Below are 24,323 nucleotides of genomic sequence, written 5' to 3' on the forward strand. Positions count from 1 at the left end.
CGCACCTTATGTGTGTGTGTGTGTGTGTGTGTGTGTGTGTGTGTGTGTGTGTGTGTGTGTGTGTGGAGACGTTGACGGCTTTGCGGCTGGCAGTGCGACAAGACCGCAAAACGACGAGAGAGAGGACGAGATAGCGACAAGTGAGAAAGGAATACTACCTCTGGACTCCCCACATGGCAAGTGGCGCTCGTGACATGGAAGTAACGCCGTCTGGAGGATCTGGTATGGCTGGGACTCGCCATCCAACCCAACAACAACAGGTGGCTATGCAACATCTGCATCATATGCAACAAATGCAGCATGCTCTGCATCAGGCTCGGGTCATGCAGCAGGCGGCGGCCTCGCGTGGCTTGTCCAACGGCATGGTCATGCCCTCGCTCCCGCTCCATCCATCCCTCCCTGTCATGGCTATGTCGGGCTCGGGTGGAAATGACGTGGGCCAGCAGCAGGGCCAGCCGCGGACCGAGTCGGAGCACTCGCGGCCCAACTCAGCCCGCGAGCGCTCGCCCTCGCGCGATGGCGCAGGTTCGGGCTCGGGCGCAGGCTCGCGTAAGGGCTCGGTCGGCGACACGCCCGGCGAGATCAAGCTCGCGCACCGTGCGACGGAGAAGAAGCGGCGGAAGCTGATCAAGGATACGATCAACCAGCTCCGCGAACTGGTGCCGGCACAGCCGGACGACCCCAACGACAAGCCGCGGATCAAGACCAAGGCGGAGATTCTGCTGGAGACAGTCGACTACGTGCGGGAGCTGCAGGCCAATGTGGCCCTGCTCCAGTCGCAGGTGCGTATGGCAGAGGACAACGCGGCGCGGCTGTTTTCGACCAACTCGCGGTTCCTCAACCACATCCACGCCGTCCAGCAGGAGAACGAAAAGCTGCGAAAGCTGGTTCAGACTGTCCTCGACACCAATTCCATTGACAAGCTCCGTGAGTTTGTCGAACTGGGCCAGCCACAGCCGCAGCCGCAGCGTCCAGCTGCCGCAAGCGGCCTGGGCGGGCCCGCCGGCGAGGAGCCGGGGCCCGAGCCCAGGCCGGGCGTGGGCCACATCGGCCTCTCACTCATGACCCGCCGTGCGTCCGAGTCGTCGTCCGTCGCCCTCAGCGAGGGCGAGTTTACCCCGCGCAAGCGCAAGCGGCGCTTCGAGTCTGGCGAAGACGTGGCGTCGTCGCGCTCCTCGTCCAACCACTCGCCGCGGACGTCGCCCACCCCAGGCTCCAAGCCGGTAACCCCTGTCACCGAGACACCACCCATGGCAGTCGAGGGAGCCGTGCCCATGCCGTTTGGCGGACAGCGCCAGACCCACCAGGCCCGCCAGGTCCACTCGGCCGCCTCGTCGCCGCTGAGCCGCTCGGTGCCCATGGCATCGTCGGCCACCCTCATCAACGCTCTCACCGACTCGTTCAACGATCCTTTTTCCTCCATTCTCGGCCCGTCCCGTTTTGACTCGCGCGGCGTGGGCTCGGGCGTCGCGGGCGGCCAAGCTTCAAGAGCCCCGCCCACAAGCCACGGCGCTGTCGGGCTTAGTGCCTCTCACGCCCATGCTCACTCTCGCCCACATGGCTCCGCTTCGCGCAGACCGCAGTCGCAGGACTTTTCTCTCTCCGCCAATGACCTCCCACACTCATTCGACCCCGAGACCGACGCCCTCGGCTATCTCAACCTCGGCTTTGATGACCTCGAAGTCATAGGCGGCGCTGACGACTTTCTCGTTGGCGACGACCTGTAATCTGGAAGTGAACGCGCCACTGAACGCGCGCACCAGCCCGTCATTGCACCGCATCGCACTGTGTCGCATCGCATCGCACTGGGTAGCACATCTCCTGAACACAGCACTCCATCGCGAGCCTTTTCCCATCCCCACCACGTCCAGCGCGCCGTCACTCGCGTATGTTGCGACGATGCCAAAGTAGATCGACAGATCCTTTTGTTTTGTACCATACCAGCACGCCAACAAAGCCAGATCAGTCACACACCAATTCCGTCCCCCCCCCCCCCCCCCCCCCCTCCAACGCAACTTCCCTCAGAGTGTTGCAACCAGCAGAACTAGCTGTGTGCCTTACCCGAGTCCCTGATCTACAAGCTTAGTCAATTGCCGTTCCCGCCATCGCACCAGCCAGTGTCACCACCGACTGGTCAGCGCCAACCGAACGATCCGCCGCGAGCGACTCGGCCTCCCTGCCACGCCTCACCACCAACCCCCGAGCAGCTCCCGAGAGATCACCCACCGCTTGTCTCCAACCTCGCTCTGGACGTTCTCGACATGATGAAGCATTGTGTCCCTCCGCCAAGCACACCAGCCTGTTCACTGGCTACCCTCACCACCGCTACGGGCGACCACGTCGTCTACCCGTCCTCAGGCTGTGTGGTGGTCCTTGACCCGAGGCTCTCGGTCAGCCATGTGACAACTACCAGGACTGGCTCTACGTCACACGTGACTGGCGAGAGCGAATGGACCGAGGGCAAGCCAGGGGACGACACCGCAGACAGCCGTGATGAGCTATCCAGACCAGGAGCCAATTTAGATCATGATGATCACAGAGCCATGCTCAGCCAGAGCACAATGGCAACATCATCGTCATGGTCACCGTCGCCATCGTCGTCATCGTCATCATTATCCTCGCTCTCTCCTCCGCTGATGGCTGTTCTGGGATTTGGCGTGTTTGCTACCGTCTCGCAAGAGCAAGGGCTCGTCATCCACAAGCTCAGTGGTGGCGGTAATGGCTTTGGCCGGGTGTGGACCGAAGAGCGTGTTGCGCTTGATCGGCGGCTGACGGAAGCGCCGGTAGCTATGACTGCAGCTGCGGCTGCGGCTGTGCCGACGTTGGCGTTGGCGTCAGCATCGTTGGTGGTTGTGGTTCATTTGGCGCGGCAGGAAGGCGGGAAGGCGGCTGTCGGCGTGCCGGTTCGATGCACGCCGCCGCCGTCGCGGGCGACGATGGCGCTCTCATCACTTGGCTCGTACCTGGCGTTTGCGCCCAAGGGTGGGCGGCAGGTGACGTTGGTGACAACGTCTACGGCGACGTCGACGGCGACACTTCCACTGGCGGACGCGAGCCTTGTCTCGCTCGCCTTTGCACCCGACCCGACGTCGTCTGCGCTGGCGCTGGCGTGCTCCGACGGCTCGATCCGTGTGGTGCGGCCGCATGTCTGCTCGACGACTCTGGCGCTCAATGTGTCGGTGGCGGCGATTGTGGACACAGGGCACCAACCGGCGCCGTCGATGCTCTTCTGGGCACCGTCGCACCCTGCGCTCGCCTGCTACTCGGAGCTTGTGGCTGCCGAGCACGCCGCGGCGATTGGAGGTGAGCAGCGTGCGCCCGAGCCGCACTTTCCGTTTGGCACCAAGCGAGTTCACGTCCTTGGCGCAGTTTACGGCGCAAGGCTCATGCTGTGGTCGCTCACGGCGGCCGGAGCGGACGAGCTGGTGCGGACGCGGCGGGCGTTTGACGAGCCGATCCCTCTGCCGCTGGCTCCTGCGGCGGTGGCGCCCGGTTCGATCCACACCTACCCCGAGTCACCGGGCCACCTCTCGTTCTCGCTCCGGGTGTTTGGCGAGAACGGGCGACTGGCGTCGCTGCTGGTTGATCTCTCACCGTGCGTGGTGGCGCACCGGATGCATCCGAGCATCCGAGCGTGTGCCAGTGCCTCGCATGACGTTCGCAGCGGCGATCGGTACCCCATGCCGCTACCGCTCTATGACCCGACCGCGTTTCCGGTGAATCTTCCGGGCTGCGGCGACCACGTGCTGTGCGAGGCGTCGTCGTTTGTGCATGCCGGCCAGGCGTTGGCGGCGGTCTCGCCGACGCCGCACAACCTCAGCTGCCCGATCACTGGCGATCGAGTGCAACTGGTTGCGCTGGCGCGGAGCCGCCCGCTGGGCGTCACGCTGTGGCGGAGTGCCAAGCCGGGCCTTGTGGCCAACATGCTCGCTCCCGAGTCCAACAGCATCGGGCTGGAGTTTGTGACGTCTGTTCCGGTTTCGGCGCTTGCCTGGCTGCCGGCCTCCGCCAGCGACGATCCGAGCACCGCGCGGTTTGTGGGCCTTGGCCTTGACGGCGGGCTTGTGAGCGGTGCTGTGTGTCGAGCATTTGCGGTGCCTGCCGCTACGGTCTCGGTCACGTTGAGCGTTCTCGTTCCAGCGCCGCTCGAGCCGCCTGTTCCGGGGCCGCCGCTGGTTTTTGCGGCACTGACGCCGCAGAGCATGGATGGTGCGGTTGTTGTCGCCTGCGGCTCGCCGCACGGGACGCACCTGCTCGAGCTGGCTTTCGGCAGCGATGGGGAGGCCGTCGTGGAAGGAACCGGGTATGAGGCATGGCCGAGCCCCACACAGAGTGTGGGAGTCCCTCACTCGGCGCTGGCCTCGAGCTGTGCAACTAGCGCGTGTCCTGCGCCGGTGTACGAGCTTGCTGCACTCGGCGAGGCTGCTGAGGAAAAGGGCGGCGAGTGTGAGCCGCTATCGACGATCAAGCTTTGGCGGGTGGAGCGCGAGGGGGCGGCGCTGAGGCTCGAGGGCGTGGAGCTCTCGGCGCCGCTTGTGGTTGACGGCAGTGCAACAGCTGTGGAGCCGTCGCCCGACGGACTGCGTCTTGCTTTGCTGGGGCGCGGACCGAGATGGCCGTGCGTCTGGGAGGGCATATCTCAGCCCGGCAGATTTGTACAGGAGGGAATGGTCGAGCTCGCCGAAGTAGAGACCGAGGTGCGCGCGGCGCGGTGGTGGCCGGCGGCAGTCTCTGGGGCGCTGCCTGCTCTAGCCATTGCAGGCGACGGCGGGATGGCGGTGGTCAAGGCCGCAGCCTCGGGCGGAGTTGTCCGCGGCTTCAAGGTGGTGGCCGAGCTCGCTGGCGGGAGCTGGTGGCGCGCGGCAGGTGGCGCTACTGCGCGTGGGCTGGCCATGGCCGAAGACGGCGAGGTGTTTGTGGCGATGGGCGGCGGCTCTGTGCTGGCAGGTCGCGTCGACGCCGCAACGCTCCTTGCTGCGCCGTCGCTCCCGGACTATCACCCGGACGTGCTGCATGCCCGGGTGTGCGGCGGTGAGTTTGAGCGTGTCGATGAGGTGCTGGAGCACGTGCTCGCGTTGGCGGGTGATCCTGCTGGGCAGCAGCGGTTAATGCGAAGCGTGTCGGACTTGGTGGCAGGCAGCGGCGAGTCGAGTGGTAGCCATGTGGCGGCGCAGGCCGCTGCTGTGGCGAGCGAGTCCGACTCGGAGTCTGGATCCGATGACTTTGCGCTGCCCGGGCTGATGGGCTCGCGGATGCCTGCGGCGTTTGGGGCAGACAGGAGTGGATCTGCGGCATTTGCGCCAGTTCTTGCGCCGACTATGGTCGTCGAGGACGAGCCCTCGCTGTACGAGCGGGTGGAGGCCGAGCTGATGCAGGTGGCGCTACCCGGGCTGAGTCCGCTCGACCAGCTCAAGCTTACAGCACTTGTGTCTGCGCTGGGCAAGGCCGAGGGCTACGCGCGATCGCTTGACAACGCTGGGCGGCAGTATCTGCTCGCGCTGCGGCGGTTCCGGTTCCTCGCGGCGTCGACGGGCGGGCGGTCTGCGGAGCGGGCCTCGCAAGTGTCTGCGGCGGACGCGCTCTGGGCTACGGCGTCTCAGTGCCAGGAGCCACTGGTGGAGCATGTGCTGAGCGAGGGTACACCTGTGGTGTGGCGGCACGTAGCGAGCGCTGGATTTGGGTGGTGGGTTGGCTCGCGATCGTTGCTGGAGCGCGGAGTGGAGGCTGTGGCCAAGGCCGAGTTTATTGTGGGCAAGGACCCGTCGCAGGCTGCGCTCTTCTACCTTGCGCTGGGCAAGAGTGGGGTGCTGATGGAGCTGTACAAGAACGCCAAGGGCGGCGACGAAGCGCACAACATGGCGATGGCCAAGTTTATGCAGCGCGACTTTGGCATGGCCAAACACGCCAAGGCGGCGTCGAAGAACGCTTATGCACTGATGGGCAAGCAACGGTTTGCGTACGCGGCGGCGTTTTTGTGCTCGCCGGCCGGGTGAACGACGCGGTGGCGGTCATCCTCGATCGGCTCGGCGATCCGCAGCTTGCGCTCGTGGTTGTGCGGCTTGTGCACGGGTTTGGCTCGACGGAGGAAGCCGAGCTGCTGGCGCGACTGGCGAACAATGCTACCGGTGACGCATGGCTTGGCCTGCTTGTGGCGCGTCTTCGGGGCAAGGTGGTCGAGTACCTGAGCGCCGGACCGCCGCCGGCATCGCTGCAGTGGATCCGGGGCTCGACGGCATGGCCGCAGGCGGTGGCGGCGTTGCTTGCGCAGCCGCCACTCTCGTTTCAGCCGAGCGCCGGACCTGCGGCACAGCCGTCGCAACTGAGGGCATGGACCGGTCTGATGTTTACGTACCTCGCGTCGGAGCGACCGGAGCTTGCAGCAGCAGCGGCCGGATGTGCACTGGCACTTGCGGAAGCAAGCGGCGCAGGTGCAGCAAACCGGCCCCCTACAGCGGCTTTGGGAGCAGCCGCGCCAGTGGCAGCAGCAGCAGCAGCAGGCAACGGGCCGCCACGTACCAACTACGCGGCAATGATGTCGTTCTCGGACTCGTACTCTGACTCTGATGTTGACGACGGGGCGGGGATGGCGGAGGCGCGGACGTGTTGACTGGCGGCGGAAAGCTTGGAGTGTCGGAAGTGGCGTCGCGAGTGGCGGTGGCGGCTCTCGGCGGACTTCTTGCCGACTGGGTGACCGAGTGGATGGCCAGCAGCGGACACCGCGAGGTGGATGAGGCTCGAGTGGCAGAGCTTGCCAACGCAATGACTGCAGTGAGCGGAGTTGAGGCCTTCGACGGAGCGCTGGAGCGTGCGCGGCTCCTTGCGCGAGTGCATGGCAGTGTGGTGAAGAGAAGCCCGGACGAGAAGCTGACGACGGCGTGTTTGGTAGTCCGCGACCTCGTTGTGGCGCTGGAAGTGTGCACGCGCGATGGGCCGGCAGCAGTGGCCGGTGCGCATGTAGCGCGGGCGATGGACGAGTGTCTGCGCCTCGGCGAGGATCTGACAGGCGAGGGCGAGGCTGAGCACGTGTGGGCGTTTGTACTGCACGCACTCGAAGTTGTGGGGCGGTCAATTGCGGTGTGCTGCGCGCTGGAGGTGGGTGCGCTTGCGGCCGCGGCAGATCTTGTGCACACGCCGCTGCCGGCGCTCGGCGGCGGCAGCAGTGGCGACGTGGCCGACAGTGTTGGAGCGGGCGGGCGGTGCCTGGCGGCGGTAGCGGTTGGCGGCGGAGGCGCGGCTGCTGTCGACGGCGGGCCGCGCGAGGTGCTGCGGATGCTCCTGGCGGCTGCGCATGCGGACGACATGGCGTCGGGGGTGACGAGTGCGATCCGTGGTGCGGCCGGGCTCAAGGTGTCCGAGGCGAGTCTGAGCACTGTGCTGGGCCTCAAGAAGCTGGAGAGCCGTGCAGTGCACATTGTCGGTGAGTGGGCAAGGAGAGTAACGGAGCGCGGACTTGCGGAGCGCGATCGATTCGAGCTCGGGGCTGAGTCATATGTGGATGGGCATGGCGGCTCTGAGGTCGGGCTCGGCAAGTATCTTGGCTCTGTGGCCGCGCTTCACTTTTCGGACCAGGATGAGCGGCAGGCGTGGGTGCGTATGATGCAGATGCCCGGGTCAGACGGAGTGGTGTGGCGGGCGCTCGGGCTCGGGACCAGCGGCGGGCTGGGAGGTGGGGCCGGCGAGAGGCTTGTGGCTGGTGCGCCGGAGACCGGGCCCAAAGCTGTGGTGGGGCTCGCCATGATCGAGAGCGCGGGAGCGGTGCTTGTGGCGCGTGCGGGCTCTGTGGAGGTGGTGCAGATGGAAGAAGCCGCGGCGGGAGCGAGGGGGACGGCGGACAAGTCACTGGTGTCGTCGCCGTTTTCGGCGCACGCGATGTACGGGCGGCCACGTGCAGCTACGGTGTCTGTTGCATCACCGCTTGCAGGCGCAGTGTCGAGCGTGTCGTGTGTTGGTGTCTCGCCGTGCTCGCGGTACGTGGTAGTGTGCGACAAGGACGGTGGCGTGGGCGTGTGGCAACTGGGGCGAGGCCTGGAGGCCGGACAGTTGCAGACGCCTGTGGCGAGCGGTGCGCGTGGGGTTGTTGCGGTGAGCTTCTCGCCGAGCGGGGCGAAGTTTGCGACGCTTGATGAGAGCGGGTTGCTCTCTGTTTACCGTGTTGTGGTGCAGATGGCGGTGAGTGCGTCGTCCGCGGTCCGGGTAGCGCCTGTGGTCAAGCTCTGCACGCGAGTCCGGGCGCACGAGCGGATGGACGGGACCGGCAGCGGCGGGCTTGCGTTTCTTGGGAGCGAGACGGTGGTGGCGACGACCGGGCCAGACTCGCGGGCATCGATCAAGTTCTGGGACCTGCTGCTGGACATGGAGAGCGGGCCGGCGTCGCAGGTGTGCGTGATGGGCGCTGTAGACGGGGTGCCACCTGAGGCGGCGTCGCCTCGGCGCAAGACGCGCGATGTGTCTGGCGGCGGAACGTGCATGGTTTACTCTGGCGCGGCACACATGCTGATTGTGGGGACGCGTAAGGGTCAGCTAGTGAGTGTGCGTGGGCGCGAACGGCTGGAGAAGGATCTTGTGCGGGCGCATCCGTCGAGTTCTGTGTCTGGCTCCGAGGCGAGAGTGACGGCGCTCGGACTTGATGAGAGCGGCGAGCTGGCTGTGGCCGGGCTCGGCAGCGGCGGGCTTGTGGTGCGGAGGGTGCGAAGTTTGGAGGTTGTTGCGGTTCTGGATGGTGTGCACACCCGGAGCCGTGCGCTGTTCAAAGCTGCGGCGGTGCGGAGCGTGGTTGTACTTGGGCATGGCGGTAGCGCTGGCGAACGCGAGGGCGTCGCGGAGGAACAAGGACTGGCTGTGATGAGCGGCGGCGACGACGGACGGGTGGTGAAGAGCTGGATGGTTAGTCGGGGCCAGTGAACCAGAGGAGCGTTTAGCGGTGGAGGAAAGGTACAGCTAGTCGAGGCCAAACTTGCGCTCGCACGAGGTGAGCGAGAGGGCAAAGGCCTGGAAGGGCGAGAGCGGATACTGAAAGTCACAGATGAAGCACGCGTTCTTACGATCGTTCTTTGCGCCAGCGCGACCAAACTGGAGGACAATGGCGTCAGGATTGTCAGCGAGGATCATCTGGAAGTTCTTGACCGAGGCGGCGGAGACGCGGCGGTTAAAGTTGAGGCAGAAGGAGCCGAGGTTCTTGTTGAAGGTGGGCATCTTGTTCTCGAGGACGATTGTGTCGTGGACGTCGCCGCGGCGGTAACGGGCAAGGAGCGAGGCCTCTTTGGTGAGGGCGACCCAGCGGCCGGGGCTCTCCTGGGAGGGGACGACGCGAGGAAGGATGGCGCGCATCTGGCGCGGGCCCTTGCGGCCGGCGATGTTCTTGAGGTAGGCGATGGCACCGAGCTCTGCGCGGATGTCGTCGTCGCCGGCAGCGTCGTTATCGGGCGAGTCACCGTCGTCGTAGAGGACAAACTCGGTGCCGGCAAAGTTTGCGCGGACCTTGCCGAGGTAGGCTGCGGAGGAGCGGTCGAGCTCCTCGCGCGACATGGAGACGAGGTAGTTTGCGGCCTTGGACTTTTTGCGCTTACGGGCGGCCATGAGGAAGCGCTCGGGCGAGCCGTCATCGGTCTCGAGGTAGAGGTAGAAGCGCGGGAAGAAGCGGGCGGTGCCAGAGCGCTCGCGGTATACCTTGCACTTGAAGATGTGTCCGGGCGGGACAGGGCGCATGAGGAAGGAGCGCACGTCGGTCCAGTCGACGAGGTCTGCAGGCGAAGCAGCAGGCGTTGCCTGAGCGGCGGACGATCCCGCGGGCGAATCGAGGTCAACCGGGATGGCGTCTGGGTCAGAGGACGGCGGCGGCGGGGCCGGATGCGGCGAGGTCTGGACCGAAGCGAGATGATCGGCGTCTGCCGACTCTGAGTCTGACGAGATGCCAAAGTTGTAGCCGGCGCCGGCAAAGTTGACGGCGCCCGCATGCGGGTCTTCCGACGCCGAGTCCGAGGTCGAGCCTGAGGACGAGATGTCGAGGCCGTACGTGGGGTTGGCGATGACACCGCCGTCTGCTGCGGCAGCGGTGAGGGCAGCGGCATGGGCCGACGACTCGGGTCCGAGATCGGGCTGATCACGGGCGACCTTGCCCTTGGGGTTCGAAAAGACCAGCGGCTCTGCATGGGCAGATGCGCCATCATGCGTAGGTGTACCAGCCCTCCGTGCGGCTCTTGCACCGGTAACCGACGAGCGCCTGCGCCTGCGACGACGGCGACCCGACTTGTGCCCGGCCTCGTCATCCGTCTGCTGCGCGGGCTGAGTCTCTGCAGCAGAGAGATCAAAGATGGAGGTAGCTGCCGGAGGAGGACGGTCACCCACAGGATCATTAGCAGCGGATGATGACGAGGTGGCGGTGGCGGCGGAGCTCGGCGGGTCAGCCGATTGCTGGAAGAAGGCAGTGGCGGAAGACGAGGAAGCAGCGGAGCGAGGACCAAGACCACCACCCATACCTGTTGAAGCCAGACCTCCAAACGATCGAAGACGAGCTTCACGCTTCCGTTGCTCCGAAGCGTACATGTCGCTCTCTGTAGACGGCGGCTTGTTCATATTGTGGCGGGTCGAGGGTTTGAGCATGTAGCGGGGAGGGGGGGGGGGGGGGGGTAGGGGGTAGGGGGAGGCGGATGGTGTGGGGGGGGGGGGGAAAGGGAGAGAGAGAGAGGGAGGGAGGGAAAGAGTTGTGTGTACGCGTGTATGTGGATGGGTGTGGCTGTGGTTGTGATGGAAGTGGTGTAGTTGTAGTTGGGGCCAGGGAGGCGAGGCGAGGCGAGGCGAGGCGGCGCATCGGGAGAACATGACTTGGGCGGAAAGGGCGCCATGGCAAGGGGAAAAAGTTTGATTCTGGTGGGGGTGGGTGGGTGGGTGGGTGGGTGGGTGGGTGGGTGGGTGGTGTAAATATTTTTGTCGCGGGTATTGGCGGGTGCGCAAATTGGCTCGGTTGTGCTAGATTGCGGGGCTTCACGAGCGTTCGACAGGAAGGATTGACATGTTCGGGAACACGAGGAAAAAAGGAAACGTGGTGTTCGTTTGCTGTCAGTCTTTGGATTTGGCCGGCGGCAGAAAGTGAAGGTGCGGGTAAGAGGCCGGTCTGTATCACTCAACTTGAAAAACAAAGCAACGGTGTGGTCTACAACCGTGCTCAAGCCAGACAAGTATGGGCTGTGGAAGTTCGCGTGTCAAGGGTGGGCGTAGGGGCCCCATGCACCGGCCAAGCCGTGCGTTTGGGCATGGTGGTGGGCAGGTTGACAATACGCCGCACCGCGCAGATTTTGTTGGGGCGGTTGACCAGTCCCGCAAGCCGCGGACGTACACCTTTCAGCTCCAAGTCCGGACCGGACCACAGAGCTTGTGGCGGATGTTCCCGCTTCCGGTCAAGGAGGACTCGTTGCTGCTCAGCAGCATGCTCTCGAGTGTCAGTCTCTCGGAAGTGGCCTCGGGGGGTGTACGGGTGGGCGGGAACGGAGCGGGTGGCATGCGGGACGATGGTCAACGAGGAGGCGGAAAAAGTGACCGGTATCCTGACGGCGTTGGAGTCGCACTGACTGTTCTCCTTGCGGCGTTCAACCACACGTACCCGACGCTCAACATTACCGAGACGACGCTCTGGGAGCCAGACCTCAAGTCGCGCTCGTGCGTGCTTGGTTCCATCCTCGGGGTGGTGGTCGATGAGACGCACGAGTGGCAGCTGGCCATGAATGGTGAGGCGGTCGAGTACGCGACGATGACGCTGTCGACGATCGGCCCAGGCGATGTGATCCAGCTCGACTATGTCAAGAAGCGCACACACGGGACACCGCGCATGGCGCATTCGGGCGCACAGAGTCTCGTATCTTCGCTCTCATGCTCATCGTCGGCAAGGTATTCGCACGACAAGACGATGATTGCCGGGGACGAGGGCTGGGACCGAACGGGCATGTCGACGACCGAGTACGAGAAGAGCCTGGTGATAGGCAACGTGACGACAACCTCTTTTGTCTCGTCGGCCGATAACAGCGGCAGCGCGCCGGCCAAGTCTCCTCCGCGCTCATCGTATCACTCGAGTCGTCGCATGGGTACCGAGACCGGGTCGGCGGCGGTGCTGTTGAGTGTCGCCTCGGTCACCGCTGTTTCGGCCGGCGTCGAGCACTGTGATGGCGACCGGACCAGGCACGCGAGGTGCAGTGCTGGTGCCGGGAGCAGGAGGCGAAAGACGACCGGTGCACTCGCGGACGAGTCGCTCTCCGACTCGACGTTGTGATCGGCTGTGGGTGTGTGAGGCCGGCGGCATGCTGCGGAAGCAGCCGTATCGGGTGAAGGAGTTTAACAAATGATCTTTCATATGAAGTCGAAGCGGTCTGGCTCCGTGCTGGTCGTACTTCTGTGAGTGTGTGCCGAGGTACTCATCATGCGCGCTCAGCCACGAGTCTTACGTTGCAATGGTCGCAAGGCTTTTCCCCCGGCGCGCACGTGACGGTCGTGCGGGTTTTTTGGGGGAGCTGTCCCGCAATAGTGCGGAGATTTTTTGTGGAGCGAGTTGACAAGATCACCAACTGATCAAGTGGATTGTTGTACAATACTGTCACCTTCCCTGTCAATCATGCAGGGCTTTTGTGGTCCTGTCAGCTCACACTTGCCTCCGTCTGGTCATCTCGGTGTCACCGACAGACAAGACAGCCACAGGCCAACCACAACCTTCACCTCGCACAAGTACACCATGGGATGTGGTTCATCCCGCTCGGCTCATGCCAGAGCGACCAAGTTCAAATACACGCCTCATGTAGACCCCGCGGTCTCGACCTTTGCGGAAGCCGAAGCCCTTTTTCATGGTGCGGTTGAAGGAGTGCGGGCCAGCGAGTCGGAACGCACGTTTTTGACCGAGTTTTCCCACGAGTCAAGCACCCGGCCCACAGGCACCTTTACCCTTCGTGTCAAGCCAGGCCCAGACATGGCATGGCGCATGTATCCGTTGACGGTTGACCCTTCGACAGACTTGTTCCAGACCATGTGTGCCGATGCTGGTCTCGGTCAACAGGTCAAGGCTGCTGGTCGACCAAGTCTGACTCTCACGCTCGTCCTCGTGGCGTTCAACCAACATTTCCCCGGCCTCGAGTTGACGGAAACCACCGTCTGGGACGAGATGCTGAGCCGCAAGGTGGTGGCCATCGGGTCTGCCCTGGGTGTGGCGGCCGATGCGCTCCACTACTGGGCCCTGTTTGTCAACGGTACCGAGGTCGAGTACGCCTCGAACACTCTGACGCCCATTACTCCAGGCGATACCCTCTCGCTTATCTTTGTCCCCCACAAGGTCGTCTCGCCGCCGGCTTCGCCCAGGTTTGCAACCGGCGAGGTATCGTGGACCCGTCTCGCACCCGCGATTGGATCGTCGGGCTCGCTGGAGGTGCCAGACACGATCCGGGCGCCGTCGTGCTCCTCGCTCTCGTTCTCGGAGGAGATGGACAAGTTTGCTGTCGCCAACGATGAGGCTGCAACCGAGTTTGGTACATTGTCGACTGTGGCCCACACCGTCGAGACCGGATCGGACTGGTGTCCTTCGGGCAAGAGCTCGATATGCGGGAAGGGTGGCCGCGGCGCGGCGCTTGTTCCCATCTCGCGCTCGCAGTCGGCGGCACTTAGCCCGCCGCCGCGGTATGGTCAGTCAGCGATGCGCCCGACGTCGTTGACCGGTACAGTTGGCGATTCGCGCAGAAGACGACGCGAGCGGCGCGAGTCGAGGGACGCACCAGCAGCTTCTCGCCATCTCCAGTATTGACGACTCGATCCAGGGCTCGACCGAGGGCCCGGCCAAGGGTGGCGGTACAAGCTGTAGCAGCCATACCCACAGTGAACAGCTATCTATTTCCATACACCTGCAGGTATGGCTACAGGTGGCGATGAGCAATAGCTGTAAATTGGCAATGAGGGAGAGGCAGAGGCGGAGCCGTGGGTGATGGTGCTCTTATTGACAACAAGGTAGCGAGGCATGTCAGGCCGAGGCCGAGGCGGCGTCGGGGCGGGAATGGAGGCGTAGAGCGCGGCGGTGGTGTCCTGGGCCGAGAGCCAGAGGAAGAGGAGCTTGACAAAGACGCGCTCGCGCTCGGCGTTGACCATCATCTGGGCCGGGTCCGAGCAGCGGAGGAACGAGGGCGCAAAGATGAGGGCGAGGTTGTCGGTGGTCATCTTGGTGACGGTGACGATTTCCGGGGTGGAGATGGTGGCGAGGAAGCCCATGAGGTATTGGATGATGGTCTGGCGCGGGGCGGAGAGATCGTTGAAGATTGCGGCAGCGTCAGCCTCTGTAGCGGCGGCGACGGCCTGGTCGTAGAGCGGCTCGGGAATGAGCGGGTCCTTGAGCTCGCGGAACCAGAGCTTGAGGGCACCGGTGAGGACGTGGACCGAGTCGATGTCGGCGACGTCGTAGTTGCCGGCATCGAGCCTGGCCTTGAGGTCCTTGACCAGTTTGTTCTCGCCCGAGAGGCGGAAGAGGCCCTCGGCCTTGGGCCCGCCCTTGGCGAGGATGCCGTGGCAGAGCACCGGAATGAGACGTGGCAGATTGCCCATGGCCGGGTGGCACGCCACCTTTTTGGCGAGCACCTCCTCGATGGAGACGCCAAAGATGGAGGTCGCCGGGTTGGCTTCGACCGCGCCCCGCTTGGCCTTTTTCGAGCGGGCAGCGCCGACGGCGCCGTGCTCCTCAAACTCAAACGGCGGCGGCGGGAGCTGGAACGTCTTGTTCTCTGTGATGAACGCGCGCATGTCCGAGTCGTTGTCGATGGCGGCCACGACACCCTTAAAGGTGAGAACGGCCTTGGCGGTCCGCGGCGGCGGGCTCTCGAGTGTCAGCGCCGTCTTGCGGAGGTTGGTCTTGAGGATGTGGATGCGGACAGTGGAGAGGTGCTGCAGGTCGTCCATGATCTTGGGCATGTGGCGCGAGAGGAACCGCGTCTGGACCTTGTTGGCACCCTTGACCTGGAACTGGTACTCCTGGACCGACTGCTCCAGCGCGGTCGACGCCTTGGCCATCTTGGACTTGGCCTTGGTCACGTCCTTGGTCTTGGCCGTCGGGTTGTTGAGCGCGGCGTCGTGGGCGGCGACGGCCGAGTTATACGACTCGGACGCCTTAAAGTAGCTTGTCTTGGCCTTGGCCACCGCGTCCTCGGCCTCCTTCTTCTCCTTCAACCGGCGCTGGCCATCGGCGACAATGGTTTTGCGGGCAGACTCCATGTCCTTGATGAACGAGTTGAGTGAGGTGACGACCGTCTCATCCAGCGAAGTGGCAGCGTCAGCATGCGCGTTGGCCTGCTCCATGCACGCATCCAAGAACGAGGTCCACGCCGATGCACACGTTCCCAGCTGCTGTGACTCGATAGAGTTGCCCGTCGTCTCAAAGACTCGCCGAGTCGAGGGATGGCTCGCCAGCTTGGCCAACTTTTTCGAGTACTCGAGCTCGAGCTCTGCCCGCTTCTTGATCACATTCGTCACTTCCTTGAGTGCTTGCAGTCCCGTGTCGGTATGTTCCACAACCACATCAAATCCGTCCCATAGGTCCGTCGCGAACCGATACGCAGGTTCCTGGTCACTTGCCACTGTCGGGATGGGGTGTGGGGTGTGTGGTGTGGAGGGGGTGGGGGATGAGTGTCATGCGGATGCATGTATGGCGTGTGTGTGTGTGTGTGTGTGTGTGTGTGTGTGTGTGTGTGTGTGTGTGTGTGTGATGTCCGTGCTCTGGCCTCTCTTGCCTGCTTCTGCTGACCTGCTGGCCTCCTCCTCCCCCTCTCGCCCCCCTCCCCTCTCGCCCCCCTCCCCTCCCTCTCGCTCTCCTCCCCTCGCTCTCCCTCTCCCTCTCCCTCTCCCCCTCGCCCTTCCCCCCCCCCCCCCCCCCCCCCCCCCCCCCTTCTCCTCCCCACAATGGGCACGGACGACGTACTTGTCGCAGGCAGAGTTGAGGACACGTGTTTCTTCCGCTGGGCGAAAGCGAGGGCGAGACGACAGCAAAAAGGTCGACGAGCCAGGATTCGAGCAGAGCTCGAGCAATCAGCCGCAACACGCAGACCGATCACCCTGCCATTTGAAGATAGAGAAGGTGCGGGGTCAAGCCTGACTCGGAGCCCAGCCGCCATCGGCCACCGACGATGAGGCAAGCTGGTACACGTTGTTCCGCTTCTTGATGAGGTAGCCGTGCTGGTTGAGCTGGCCGACCATGTCGCGAAAGTCCGACGCGGCGAGTCCGAGGTCGGTGGCGACCTTGTACAACTGCTGCATGGTGAAGAGCGAGTTGTAGGTGGCCTCGGAGATGCGGGTAAGCTCGCCGACGTAGGCCTTCATGACCTTTTTCTTGGAGCCACCAGCGGCGGCGCGGGCGCCGAGCGCGGTGCCGCTGGCGTCGACGTAGACATCGATGAGCGACTCCTTCATCAGCTCGATGACGTCAAGGGCGTCGTCGGCGGTGACGAGCTCGCGGAGCTCGAGCTTGGCGCGGGCCTCGGCGAGACGAATCATCGACTCGAGCTGGCGGGTGGTGACCGGCATTGACTCGCCGCCGACGTGCGACTTGCGGAGTGAGAGGTAAAAGTCCTGCAGCAGGTCGGCCGCCGGAAGCGAGAGGACCGGCTTGACGTACTCGCGCGCGTAGCCGATGTACTTGCGCATGAGGACGTGTGGAAGTGGGTCAAAGGTCTTGGCTTTGCGGAGCTTGAGCCGGTCAGCAAGCGGCCGTCGCTCGCCGGATCCGGCCTCGTTGCTCCGGGCACCCGTCGCCGTCGATGCCGTCGCCGCCGTGGCGCGATCGAGCGCCGACATCAGCTGCGACTTGTACGACGGATCGAGCACACCCGACGCCGAGAGCGCCGAGTACGTCGACGAGGGGCGGCCCTTGCGCGAGTACTGCCCGCCGCCGTGCATGAGCATGACGTGCTCGGAGAGCTTGGCGTCGCGTTCGTGGTCCGGCTTGTCGACGAGAACAAAGATGAGGTCAAAGCGCGAGAGGAGCGCCGGTGCGAGGTGCACGTTCTCGGCCACAGTCTTGGCGTGGGTGTAGTGGCCGCCGACCGGGTTCGCCGCCGCCAGCACCGACGTCCGGGCAGGCAGGTTGGCGACGATGCCGGCCTTGGCGATGGAGACCGACTGCTGCTCCATAGCCTCGAGCAGCGCGTGGTGCTCCGACTTCATCTTGTCAAACTCGTCGATGCAGCAGCAGCCCTGGTCGCCGAGCACAAGAGCGCCAGCCTCGAGCGCGTAGTCGCCAGAGAGCGGGTCCTTCAGCAGCGTCACGGTGAGGCCGGTTGTCGACGTCGTGTTGCCGCACACGTACACGCCGCGCGGCGCGGCCGATGCCACCGACCGCAGCAGCTGCGACTTGCCCATGCCCGGATCGCCAACAACCAGGACATGCGGGTCGCCACGGACCGCAATGCGGTCTTTCTCCAGCGAGAACTTCTGCGTTCCGCCAAAGAGCGCGAGGAGCCAGCCGGCCTTGACCAGCTCGTGGCCGTAGATGGAGGGGCACAGCGAGTTGACCAGCAGATGCAGGACATCGTCGACGTGCGCGATCTCGTTGACCATTTGCATGTCCTTGACGGTGTAGTGCATGCCGTCGCTCTCGCCGGTCTTGCCCTGCCGCGACACCATGTTGGCGTCAATGTAGAGGACAAAGAGCGTCTTGGCCTTGCGCGACGCCGACGCCGAGCTCGACGACGAGACGACCTTGACCTCACCAGTCACCGAGATGACGTCGCCCGGCACGCAGCAGTCGACAAGCGTTCCGGTCAGCTCCGACTCGATGGTCCGCGGAATGCGGCCGGCCTCGTAGTTGGAGTCGTCCAGAATCTCCTGGATCCGAACCTTCTGCCAGTCGACCGTCAGCGCCGACGCCCGGTCGGCCTCAAACGTCTTGGACTTGCATCCGTCGAGCCCGCACGAGAGCGGCGGCGAGTACTTGCCATCGACAAAGTCCATGCCAATCACCCCGTCGCACTTGGTGCACACAAAGTCCATCGAGACCACCAGCGGCTTGATGGCACTCGTCCGCACCACTGTCCCACGCACGCTCACCAGCCGCCCGATGTAGTGCGACTTGAGCGAGCGGATCGGCGTCGTCGTCGGATGGTTGCACAGTCGCGCCGTGATCTTCTTGAACGACGCCGGGAGGCCGGTGCCCACGCAGTCGCTGTACACCACCTCGACCGCCGCCACCGCCATGGCTGCCAGCGACCGCGCTGGATCCTCAAACACGAGCTCGTCGATGCCTGGCACAAGCGACTCGGCCACCATCTCGCCCCAGTCCACGTACACCACCAGGCTCTCTAGCACCTTGGCCTTGTCCAGCACATGCTTCTCGCTAAAGTACACCACAAAGTTGCGAATGAGCTGCACTAGCGCAGAGCTCGCGTCGCACCCGAGCATGGGAAAGTACACCGCCCACCCGAGCGGTGCCCGGTCGTCGAACCGCGGTGCTGAGTCCATGATGTGTGTGTGTGTGTGTATGTGTGTGTGTGTGTGTGTGTGCGTGCGTATGTGTGTTGACTGTGTGCGTGCGTATGTGTGTTGAGTGTGTGCGTGTGTGTGTGTGTGTGTGTGTGTGTGGTGGGCGGGGAAGCGGGGCGGCCAAAAAAGGTCGTGAAAGTGGGCGGGACTGGTAGGCGAGGCTGGTGGGCCTGGCCGGAAGGAGAAGTGTGCGGAAAAGGCAGCGGTTGGAGATTTGCGTGTGACGTGGGATTACATGGCTTTGCGATAGCGGTATGTATGTTTGTGTGTGTGTGTGTGTGTGTGTGTGTGTGTGTGTGCGGCCTGTTCGCGGGCAGAAAAAAGGTCGTAGAGTTGGGGCCCCGATTGGTGACCACCTGGTCGTGGTCGTGGTCGTGGTCGTGGTTGTGGTTGTGGTCGTGGTCTTGTGGCTACCGACTACGACCACATCTGACGCCTTTTGTAGAGACAGAGTAGCAAAAGGGGGAAGAAGGTGCTGCCGTCGGGAATGGCTGACGGGGACAACAGCTGGTCGGGGAGCGAAGAGGAGCAGAGCGGCCCGGGCGGGAGACTGGGCGACGGGTACGAGACCACGGCCGGCAGCAGTGGACATACTGGCGCAGAGAGCGGGCCGCATCCGACGACCGAGTTCAGGGCGTGCTACCTTCTGACCTCGCTGTCAGAGACTGCCGGTGGGCAGACGTACATCGGGTACACCAACGATCCGCGGCGGCGGCTGCGGCAGCACAACGGAGAGATTGCCGGCGGAGCCAAGAAGACAAAGTCGAAGCGGCCATGGGACATGGTCCTTCTTGTCTACGGCTTTACCACCGAAGTCTCTGCCCTCCAGTTTGAGTGGCACTGGACGCATCCGACGCAATCGTCGCATCTCAAGGGCCATGTGCCGGCTACACGCGCGCTGGGCGGCAAGATGCGGCATCATCCGCGGTCCAAGACCAAGGCGCTGCCGACGGTCTTTGCGGTGCTGTACGAGATGCTCTCGCTCCCACCGTTTGCACGCCTCCCGCTCAAGGTCAACTTCTTTGACCCGCTCCACCACTCGGAGCTCACCTCGCTCGCCGGCCTGCCGCCGCTGCCGCGCCACATGCGGGTGGCCATCGGCTCGATGGCCCAGCTCTACTGCTACATCTCCAAGCGGTTCATCCACGCGTCGGACCTCGAGCTCACACCGGGAGAGCGTGCGGAAGCGGCGGCCGAGCGTGCAGCAGCGGCAGCGGCGTCGCCACTTGCCCGCTCGCGGCTCGCGGCAGCGGCGCCCGAGGTGCCATGCCACGGGTGCGACGCGGCGTCGTCGGCGCAGGAGCTCGCCGAGTGCGTCTCGCCCGAGTGCGGCGCAACGTATCATCTTGCATGCCTTGCGCGCGCCTCGCTGGCGCGTGATCCGGGTGAACTGCTGCCGACCCACGCGGTGTGTCCGGCGTGCGGGATGACGACCTTGTGGGGCGACTTTGTCCGCGCACACCTACTGCTTGGCGGTGGGTGAAGATGGCAGGAAGAGCGTGGCTAGCTACAGGTGACCAGGCGTGGCCGTGACCCGGCGCAGTTCGTCGTTGATCAAGGTCAGCCGAATTACCTTGTCACGCAGCTGTGAGTTGTCGGTCCGCAACGAGGCAACAAGGGCGCCGAGGTCGCCTTGGCGCGCATCACGGGCGGCAGCTGCCGCAGCCTCGAGCATCTTGACCCGTTTCGCGAGGGCATCTGCTTTGGCCTCGGCGTCGCGGGCGGCGGCGACGGCGACGGCCTTGGCCTCGGCCTCGGCGCGGGCGTCGACGCGGGCGGCTTCGAGCTTGGCGATGAGCTCGTTGGCAGCCGACGTCGACGACGCGCTCGTTGCGCTGAGATCGGCGGCCTCGGCCTCGTGTGCGGCGATGCGCGAGGTGGCGGCCGAGAGGCGGGCCTCGAGCTCGCGCTTGCCCGCCTCGAGCATGGCGTTGGCCTCGGCAAGCGAGCGGCGGGCGGCGCGGGCGGCGCCCAGCTGAGCTTCCTGCTCCTGCAGCTCCTGTAGCAGCTTGCTTGCCTTGGCTGCAGTCACGCCATGGGAATCTTGCTCGCGAGCGAGTGCACTGGCGTGCTCCGCAGCGCGAGCCTGCGCGGCCTCGGCCGCAGCCAATGCGGCGTCGAGGCGTGCCTGCAGCACTGCGCAGTCGTGCCCTAGGCTACACGCGCTGTCCGATATCAGTACGGCCTGCGCCGCGTGCTCCCGCGTCTCGGCCTCGAGACCAGCCATCCGTACGTGCTGCTCGTCAAAGGCAGATCGCACAGCTGCAAGCTCGGCCTCGGCGCGTGCAGCGCGGACCTTGGCTTCGACCAGCGCCTCGTCGCGCTGTGAGAGCTCATCAGCCCGGCGCAGCGCAGCCTTGCTCGCCTCGCGGCGCGCACTCTCCAGCTCGTCCAGAGCCGCGTAGTACTTGGCCTCAAATGCGTCACGAAAGGGTGCATTACCCCGCGACATGGCAGTGGACGTTATCTGCTCAGCCGCCGGTTGTTGCGGCTCCGGCTCCGTCTTCGGCTCCGGCGCCGGCGCCGACTCGCCCAGCTCTGCCAAAGACAATCTCCCAGAGCGTGACGACGGCGAGGCTGCCCGGCACGACTGCAAGCACGAGTCGCAAACAGCCGGGACTGGCACAGGTGCTGGAGCTGCAGGCAGTGCTCGGCGCGAGCGTGTTGGCTCGAACTGCAATGTCGTGGTCAGTTGCCGCGGCTGCGAGCGTGAGCGCAGCAGTGAGCCAGAGCTTGGCCCACGCCGCCGCAATTGAGATTGCTTCCGAAGCTCGGCCTCCAAGCGGGCCCGTTCTGGCTCGAGGTCCATGGCCTTTCCAGCGCCAGTGCAGACGGAGTAGCCGAGGAAGGAGTATGGAGGGAGGTGGCCTGGCGGTGGCAGTGGCGGCGTGGCAGGCGAGCGGCATTCGGGCGTTGGCGCGTGCGAGGCGGGAGTTTTGAGCCTTGAGCCAGGAACAAGACGACTTGGTCCACCACGGGATAAACGTGTGGTTGGTTGATGAGAAGCGCGATGAGTTTGGGTATGATAAAGTTGTGGGTGCGTAATGCGTGTGCTCGCCGCCTGTGTGATGGGAGCGTGTCGCGGCAGTGACGATCTCGCGCGCGCGAGCAAGTCGTGTCGGACGCCGGCTTCTGAAGTCGAGGGCAAGGGTGAGGAGGAGGAGGAGGAGGAGGAGGAGAGGAAGGGGAAGAGCGAGGTGAGTGAGAGCAACCACACCTCGCCAGCACATTGAGTGCTTGTTGCAGGGGATAGGAGCAAGCTCGTACACACTCTCTCCTCGGTCTGTCTTGCTCGGGGTGACTAGCCAAGGCAAGGCTCGGGCGGAGGCCATCGAGGGAGAGACAAAGGCAACATGGGCTGGCAACCGGCAGTGTTTGATCCATGGCTCATTGTGGCACAGCTTGTGGCGCTCACGGCTGTCTTCTATGTTACAGCTGGAGTTGTGATGATGCTGTTACTCTGGTGTGTGGCAGCGCCGCCGACACTACATCTGCTGCTCTCGGCTGATGCCATGGACGTGCGTATCGTTCGTGGTTGGCTCGTCGTCCTCGCCTACCTCGCGGCTCCTGCGCTCTCTGCGCTCGCCATTCGATGGCTGGTGGGTCGGGCCAAGAAGTGTCTGGACTTTTGCGTCTCGCTCTATCTCTTCCATTTGGCCTTTTGCTGGGCATCGGGCGGGTGGCCGGCGACGTGGGCGTGGTGGATCGTCAACGTGGCGTCGGCCGTCGGCATGGTCTTCCTCTCGGAGCATCTCTGCATGCAAGCCGAGCTCCGCGACATTCCGCGGATTGTTGCTGTCGAGCCGGAGCCTTGATGGCGGCGACCAGAGAGTGCAACGGGCGTCGCCATGGACACAGCGCCCGGCTGCTCCAATGTGTGCAAGCTGTGGGCACGGCTGTGGATGTATCTGAACACACTGCTATGCTCATCGGTTCGACAATGTTCACTCTGCCGATCGGCGACGGTGGCTACTACGCCTGATACTCATCCTTGAGGCGGTACTTGTTGCGGTTCTCGCCAGTCTCAATGCGGACGCACATCTCTTGCAGGGCACGTGTCAGCTGAGCACCCGGGACCGAAATGACGCGCTCGATCTCTGCGCGCGAGAGCTGCTTGCGGCCGGCCGGCTGGCGCTCAAAGAGCGTGGAGAGGACGTTAAGCAGCTGGTCGTGCACCATGCCGACCTTCATCTCGGCCCGGGCCGGCTTGGGTGCGATCTCAGGCGCGCCTGGAAGCTGCGGCGCAGTAACCGACTCTTCAGCAAAGGTGCCCTTCAGATCCTCCTCGTTAACCGCCTCTGTGTGCGCGTCCTTCCGGGTAGCCTCGGCGAGGCGGGTCTTGAGCAGCTTCTCACGATACGCCCGGTCCGAGTTGGAGAGCGGAGTGAGAGTTGTCCGCGTTACGACCTTGCCGTCGAGGCGGAGCTTGCGCTTGCGCGGCTGACCAGGCGCAACAGCCGCAAGCGTCTCCTCGCGGAAGACCTGGGCAGTGATGTTAGAGCGGCCCGGTCGGAGTCTAAAGGTCATGCCCGAAGTGTCGACGTGGAACTCGGACGTTCTCCGCCCAGCCTTGGGATCTGCCGGCATGACCGTCGCCGTACCCAGCGAGTCTCTGTTTGCCTTTGTCCTCCACTCGGCCAAAATGGCTGTCGGCACCTTGACCAGCCACACCTCGTCGTCACCATGCTCGCTCTCCACCTCGATGCGCTCCACGGGGAACTCGGTCCGTGGCTCGGCCTTGCGCTTCCGCGCAAGCATCTTGAGCAAGTTCTCCTCTTCCGCCATCTTTGCCCAGTTCCTGTGTCAAGTGGTGCCGAGTGAGGTGTGTATGTATGTATGTATGTAAGTATGTAAGTATGTGTGTGTGTGCGTGAGTGTGTGCGTGTCTGTGTGGCGGCAGTGCGACTCGGTCACACCCGGCCGCACTGTCGCGGTGTGGTGGAGGGGAACGATGTTTATCATAGAGGGCAACGATTAATCGAGTCTGCGGGCATGTGCTGGGCGGCGTTATTGATCGATGTCCATCGACTACACTAATTAATCGATGTCCATCGATTACACTGCACTACGATTATTGTCCCAACAACTTTATCGTTTTCGCCCGCAGCCGCTGCCATACACCCATGCTCACGTCTGTAGCCATGGAGGTGGCCATGGAGGATAGCGGGAGAAGTGAAGCAGGAGAGTCAAGCCAGGACGTGCTTAATGGTTTGTCGGTGGCGTTTGACGCGCGTGCGGCACTCGCGGCTCCGCGGTCTGCGGTGACCATGCCGTTCCCTCGAGCGCTGGCGCGAGACAACATCGCTGCTTGCCGGAGGCTTGTCCCACCTGAGCTGATCAAGGCAAAGGCCAAGCGAGGCGAGAGCAAGAGATCGGGCAAAGGCCATCTGGCGACCGCATCGTGGACAGAAACCGTCATCAGAAGGTCCAAGAACGCTCGAGCAAATGCAGGTCGTCGCAGAGCCACGGCGGCCGAGCGTGAAGCTCGTGTGGCAGCTCTGCGCGCCCATCGGCCACCGATGGCTGATCTCATTGCCGGAACTCACCCGCCGGGCCCGCTCGACGCGCTCGTCGCTGCCTACGAGGCGGGCGCCTGCGTCCGGGTCGGCATTCGCGCGCTGAGCGCGATGCGCGGGACCTGGGTCGGCACCCTCGTTGCCTTTGACAAACATCTTAATCTGGTCCTTGCTCGCGCCACCGAGAGCTACCGTCTGTCTGCTGATGCGCCTGACACCGCTCTCCGCACTCGCTATCTCCCGCAAGTCTTTGTACGTGGCGCATCGGTCGTGTATGTCTCACTCGCACCGACCGAGCCGCGTACGTGATGCGCTCGTGTTGCGACG

At 64.2% G+C, this 24,323-nt stretch overlaps 9 protein-coding genes across 9 annotated transcripts; 7 read left to right on the forward strand and 2 right to left on the reverse strand.

Annotated features, from left to right (window-relative positions):
• The first annotated feature begins 28 nt into the window (after positions 1–28).
• On the forward strand, positions 29–1,844 carry AMSG_08555 (uncharacterized protein). The gene has a single exon (XM_013899774.1). The coding sequence runs from the start codon at positions 174–176 to the stop codon at positions 1,725–1,727; it is 1,554 nt and encodes a 517-aa protein (XP_013755228.1). The 5' UTR covers positions 29–173; the 3' UTR covers positions 1,728–1,844.
• Positions 1,845–2,382: 538 nt separating this feature from the next.
• AMSG_12179 (uncharacterized protein) lies at positions 2,383–8,918 on the forward strand (the record flags this gene model as incomplete). Its single annotated transcript, XM_013899801.1, has 5 exons — positions 2,383–2,783; positions 2,874–5,956; positions 6,187–6,428; positions 6,593–8,791; positions 8,899–8,918. Exons 1-5 carry the CDS (start codon positions 2,544–2,546, stop codon positions 8,916–8,918), a joined length of 5,784 nt encoding a protein of 1,927 aa, XP_013755255.1. The 5' UTR covers positions 2,383–2,543.
• A 19-nt stretch (positions 8,919–8,937) lies between these two features.
• On the reverse strand, positions 8,938–10,265 carry AMSG_08558 (TULP2 protein; the record flags this gene model as incomplete). The annotated part of the gene is made up of 2 exons (XM_013899775.1): positions 8,938–10,142; positions 10,214–10,265. 2 exons carry the CDS (start codon positions 10,263–10,265, stop codon positions 8,938–8,940), a joined length of 1,257 nt encoding a protein of 418 aa, XP_013755229.1.
• A 275-nt stretch (positions 10,266–10,540) lies between these two features.
• Positions 10,541–12,259, forward strand: AMSG_12180 (uncharacterized protein; the record flags this gene model as incomplete). The annotated part of the gene is made up of 2 exons (XM_013899802.1): positions 10,541–10,552; positions 11,264–12,259. 2 exons carry the CDS (start codon positions 10,541–10,543, stop codon positions 12,257–12,259), a joined length of 1,008 nt encoding a protein of 335 aa, XP_013755256.1.
• A 339-nt stretch (positions 12,260–12,598) lies between these two features.
• Positions 12,599–13,771, forward strand: AMSG_12181 (uncharacterized protein; the record flags this gene model as incomplete). Its single annotated transcript, XM_013899803.1, has 1 exon — positions 12,599–13,771. The coding sequence occupies one exon, from the start codon at positions 12,599–12,601 to the stop codon at positions 13,769–13,771; it is 1,173 nt and encodes a 390-aa protein (XP_013755257.1).
• Positions 13,772–13,854: 83 nt separating this feature from the next.
• AMSG_08560 (DNA-dependent DNA helicase and ATPase) lies at positions 13,855–18,459 on the reverse strand (the record flags this gene model as incomplete). The annotated part of the gene is made up of 2 exons (XM_013899776.1): positions 13,855–15,584; positions 16,101–18,459. 2 exons carry the CDS (start codon positions 18,457–18,459, stop codon positions 13,855–13,857), a joined length of 4,089 nt encoding a protein of 1,362 aa, XP_013755230.1.
• Positions 18,460–18,967: 508 nt separating this feature from the next.
• On the forward strand, positions 18,968–19,963 carry AMSG_08561 (structure-specific endonuclease SLX1; the record flags this gene model as incomplete). The annotated part of the gene is made up of 1 exon (XM_013899777.1): positions 18,968–19,963. One exon carries the CDS (start codon positions 18,968–18,970, stop codon positions 19,961–19,963), a length of 996 nt encoding a protein of 331 aa, XP_013755231.1.
• A 1,770-nt stretch (positions 19,964–21,733) lies between these two features.
• Positions 21,734–22,934, forward strand: AMSG_08563 (uncharacterized protein). Its single transcript, XM_013899778.1, has one exon. It carries the CDS (start codon positions 21,834–21,836, stop codon positions 22,293–22,295), a length of 462 nt encoding a protein of 153 aa, XP_013755232.1. The 5' UTR covers positions 21,734–21,833; the 3' UTR covers positions 22,296–22,934.
• A 687-nt stretch (positions 22,935–23,621) lies between these two features.
• AMSG_08565 (uncharacterized protein) lies at positions 23,622–24,305 on the forward strand (the record flags this gene model as incomplete). Its single annotated transcript, XM_013899779.1, has 1 exon — positions 23,622–24,305. One exon carries the CDS (start codon positions 23,622–23,624, stop codon positions 24,303–24,305), a length of 684 nt encoding a protein of 227 aa, XP_013755233.1.
• Between the last annotated feature and the right edge of the window lie 18 nt (positions 24,306–24,323).

The sequence above is a fragment of the Thecamonas trahens genome (genome assembly GCF_000142905.1).
Source record: "Thecamonas trahens ATCC 50062 unplaced genomic scaffold supercont1.42, whole genome shotgun sequence".
NCBI lineage: Eukaryota > Apusomonadida > Apusomonadidae > Thecamonas > Thecamonas trahens.